The 638-nt window shown below is 38.2% G+C and overlaps 1 protein-coding gene across 1 annotated transcript; it reads left to right on the forward strand.

The window, feature by feature from the left end:
- Positions 1–24: 24 nt before the first annotated feature.
- Positions 25–616, forward strand: LOC106322164 (the record flags this gene model as incomplete). Its single annotated transcript, XM_013760305.1, has 2 exons — positions 25–185; positions 285–616. Coding segments are annotated over exons 1-2 (361 nt in total), but the record flags the coding sequence as incomplete, so codon positions are not given.
- Between the last annotated feature and the right edge of the window lie 22 nt (positions 617–638).

A 638-nucleotide genomic window follows, 5' to 3' on the forward strand; every position in this document is an offset into this window, starting at 1 on the left:
GTTAGAGGGTTTAGATTCGTCGAGCTAATTTCATGTTTCTTTCTTAAAAAAATTAGGGTTCTTTTTTTCTGTTTCTCGATTTTTGTTCTATTAGATTCTGATTCTCGAAAACCATCTCGATTTTTTGCATTGACACTGTGAAATTGGAGCTGTAATATGGACAAGTCCTGGGTTTGGCTTCCAAGGTATGTTCAAATCTTTTACGCTTGACTATTTCGTAAATGCAAATTAGTTTTTGCAATTGAAGTTTATTTAATCTTTTATGCTTGCTTGATATATTACAGGGCCAGCAATGATTATGAAAAGGGGGCAACTGATTTCGTGAATAAGTCAGCGTTGAGGTTGGGTAATCCTCTTCAAATCTCATGTCCCTGTGTCGACTGTCGGAACATGTGTCACCAAAATCTCAACACAGTCGTGGAGCATTTAGTCATAAGGGGGATGGATAAGAAGTACAAGAGGAATGATTGTTGGAGCGTTCATGGAGAGATAAGAAAGACGCAGACAGATGAGTTTGAAAGTGTTGACCACTTAGAAGCATACGAGTTGTTTAGAACTGCATTCTCTGTTGCTGAAGACAATCCACAAACCGGAGAGCAACCAGAAGTATTTAAAGGTGAAGAAGACTCTGAGTTCAA

Source organism: Brassica oleracea, unplaced genomic scaffold, assembly GCF_000695525.1.
Source record: "Brassica oleracea var. oleracea cultivar TO1000 unplaced genomic scaffold, BOL UnpScaffold08469, whole genome shotgun sequence".
NCBI lineage: Eukaryota > Viridiplantae > Streptophyta > Magnoliopsida > Brassicales > Brassicaceae > Brassica > Brassica oleracea.